This window comes from Myotis davidii, unplaced genomic scaffold (genome assembly GCF_000327345.1).
Source record: "Myotis davidii unplaced genomic scaffold, ASM32734v1 scaffold109, whole genome shotgun sequence".
In the NCBI taxonomy this organism is placed as follows: domain Eukaryota; kingdom Metazoa; phylum Chordata; class Mammalia; order Chiroptera; family Vespertilionidae; genus Myotis; species Myotis davidii.
The window spans coordinates 244518-247417 of record NW_006300368.1 but is presented as its reverse complement, the minus strand read 5'-3'; the positions used below and the strand labels follow the sequence as shown (position 1 = coordinate 247417).

Below are 2900 nucleotides of genomic sequence, written 5' to 3'. Positions count from 1 at the left end.
GATGGTGTGGAGGGAGCTGGCCAGACGGGGAGGCGTGGTCGGGCCGGCCTCCGCCCTCACGTGCGCCTCTCTCCGCAGACGTGTCCGAATACAGCTGCCGCGAGCTGCACTTCACCCGCTACGTGACCGACGGGCCCTGCCGCAGCGCCAAGCCGGTCACCGAGCTGGTGTGCTCCGGCCAGTGCGGCCCGGCGCGCCTGCTGCCCAACGCGATCAGCCGGGGCAAGTGGTGGCGCCCGAACGGGCCCGACTTCCGCTGCATCCCCGACCGCTACCGCGCGCAGCGGGTGCAGCTGCTGTGTCCCGGCGGCGCGGCGCCCCGCGCGCGCAAGGTGCGCCTGGTGGCCTCGTGCAAGTGCAAGCGCCTCACCCGCTCCCACAACCAGTCGGAGCTCAAGGACTTCGGGCCGGAGGCCGCGCGGCCGCAGAAGCCCGCCGCGCCTCCCCAGCGGGCGCCCCGGAACCAGGCGCCCCGGGCGCCCCAGGCTTCTGCCCTCTGCGCGCGGTCTGATTGTATTTCATTTTAAATGCCTGCAACCCAGGGCAGGGGGCTCAGACCTGTCTGGCTGCGCAGGAGGCAGCTAGGCCCGGTGGATTCTGGCTGCCAGCAAAGCCCCACACTCCCCGCTCTCCGAGGGGGTCCCTCAGGGCAGGCGAGGGAGCTGTGAGTCAAGGACGCTGAGCCATGCAACCCCGCCCACCGGGGCCACCTACCTTTGCATGTCCCACTTCCGAGCAGGCAGAAGAGGAAGCCCCGGGGTTTAGGGAGCGGTGGGGAGTGAGAGAAGTCTGGGGACTGGTTATGAAAGGTCGATAAGATCCCCCGCGTCTGGCCATCAGACAACACAGCGCCATGCCGTGCCAAGAGCACGGGACATGGGTTCTTAGATAGGGTTCTAGTCCTGGTTCTGCCACTCCCTTTCTGGGTGACCTTGGGCTACACTCTTCTTTTTCTGAACCGTGACTTCCGCTTTGTAAAATGCAGGTGGGGTTGGCATTAGGATCTCAAGGAATCTACTGCCATATGATTGATTCCAGGGACTTGGGTGGCTTTCAAAGGAGCAGGAAGAGAGAGGTTGGCTTGAATCCCTGCCTGGTCATGTCCAGAACCCCGAGTTGTAATTTTCTGATCTGACAGCCAAAGATGAAAAACTAGCAGGGAAAAGAAGGGCCCGTTTCTGGCTGCCAAACTCCTGAAAGATGCTGAGCTGTGTCTCCCAGCCCTGCCTCCCCAGGTGGTTGGCTACCTCCGCCCTCCATTGGGAAGGGTGCAGAAACGCCATCCACTGGGGTAGAGGAGTAGGTCCCCAGGGTGCCGGGAGGGACAGAAATCACCCTCCTATTCCCAGAGAGCAGCACCCTCCCCCCATGGCCATCTTTTAAAGTCACCTTCTAGAGAAGCTCAAGGTCCCAGGACACTGGGCTTGCAGGCCCAAAGGAGTAGCCCCCGCCCTTTCAAAGACAGCGGATCCCTTCTGAGTCCCCTCCTCCTGCCTACCACTCACGGACACATTTTTGTCTAGAAAATTGCTTTTTTACTGCTGTTTCATGGGATGGCATATCTTACATTAAAATAATATTATTGGGGGGAAACGACAAGTGCTGTACATACGCTGAGAAATCACGAAGCCAATGGCTGCCGTTCAAAAATCTTTCTGAAAATCATTTTCAGACACCTCTTCCTTTCTGTGTAGTTTGTAATTGTTAATTTTTTATTATTATTTTTAAAAACAGAAGCACATGCCATGTAAAAGCCTGCTGGGCTGGTCATTTTTTGCAATCTTTCATGTGGGATTTGTCCACAGGAATGAAAGTTGTGGTTTTTAAAAAGAGTTAAGTTACATATTTATTTTCTCACTTAAGTTATTTATGCAAAAGTTTTTCTTGTAGAGGATGACAATGTTAATATTGCTTTATGAAACACCAGTCTGTTCTTCCAGAGTCCAGAGGCATTGTTAATAAAGACATGAGTCGTTATGGAGAGGATGTGTGGTCTCAATTTGTCAACCACACACAGTCACTTCTGTCAAAGTTAACATCCTTCTCTCGGGCGGGCGCTGTGACACGTTTGGCTGCGCGATGGTGGCCCTGGTGGCAATTACCTTCCTTTGAAAAGTCATGTTCCGCCCTTCCCTTCCAAACCGAGACCTCAGTCCTTCACTCCGTCATTGTAATACCCTCAGCCTCATCTCCCTCAAGCAGCCTGCCCTTCACATTGTTCCAGAAACACTGCTCTCGTCCTGTCACAGCCTCACTCAAAGTTCCTGAACAGCTCCTCCTGCCCAGGAACAAGTTCAGGCTTCTCGGTCTGGCGTATAAGGCTTGACCTGCTTGAGTCCCATCCCCCACCCCACCAGGCTTCCATAATGACTCCAAGTGCCGCATGCTGTGCTGTTGATCCCTGCCTCCTTAGCGGCCACCTGCCCACACCCCCAACCACTCCTGCTTTTTCTATTGGGTTCATGTTCCTTGTCGTCTCTTCCCTGAACCTCCCAGAGATGTTTCAGTCCCCACCGATCCTCCTCTCCTCAGGTGTCCGGCCCCTTTGGTCCACGCCTCTGATTCTATGTCTTCCATTTGACCTTCATTCATGGACCACCTGCCTCATCTGGCCACGCCCTGCTTAGTACTGGGATGGACACAAAGCCATGCCCCATTGTGACCAGCTCACTGGGAGCTGAGCCAAGCTTTTCCCCACACAGGAATTTCATGCCTCTAGTAAAATATCAGCAGGGACAACGTCTCGCACTTCTCTCGTAGTGCTGATGCTAGCTGAGGCTCAGGAAGTACTGAGTACTGGGATGGACACAAAGCCATGCCCCATTGGGACCAGCTCACTGGGAGCTGAGCCAACCTTTTCCCCACACAGGAATTTCATGCCTCTCTAGTAAACGTATCAG

At 55.4% G+C, this 2900-nt stretch overlaps 1 protein-coding gene across 1 annotated transcript in view; it reads left to right on the top strand.

The window, feature by feature from the left end:
• SOST (sclerostin) overlaps nucleotides 1–527 on the top strand; it is a 6999-nt gene extending 6472 nt beyond the window's left edge. Inside the window, exon 2 of the mRNA XM_006776900.2 lies at nucleotides 79–527. Coding sequence (XP_006776963.1) covers nucleotides 79–527 — 449 coding nt within the window. The remainder of the gene's footprint in view (nucleotides 1–78) is intronic.
• The last annotated feature ends 2373 nt before the right edge of the window (nucleotides 528–2900 follow it).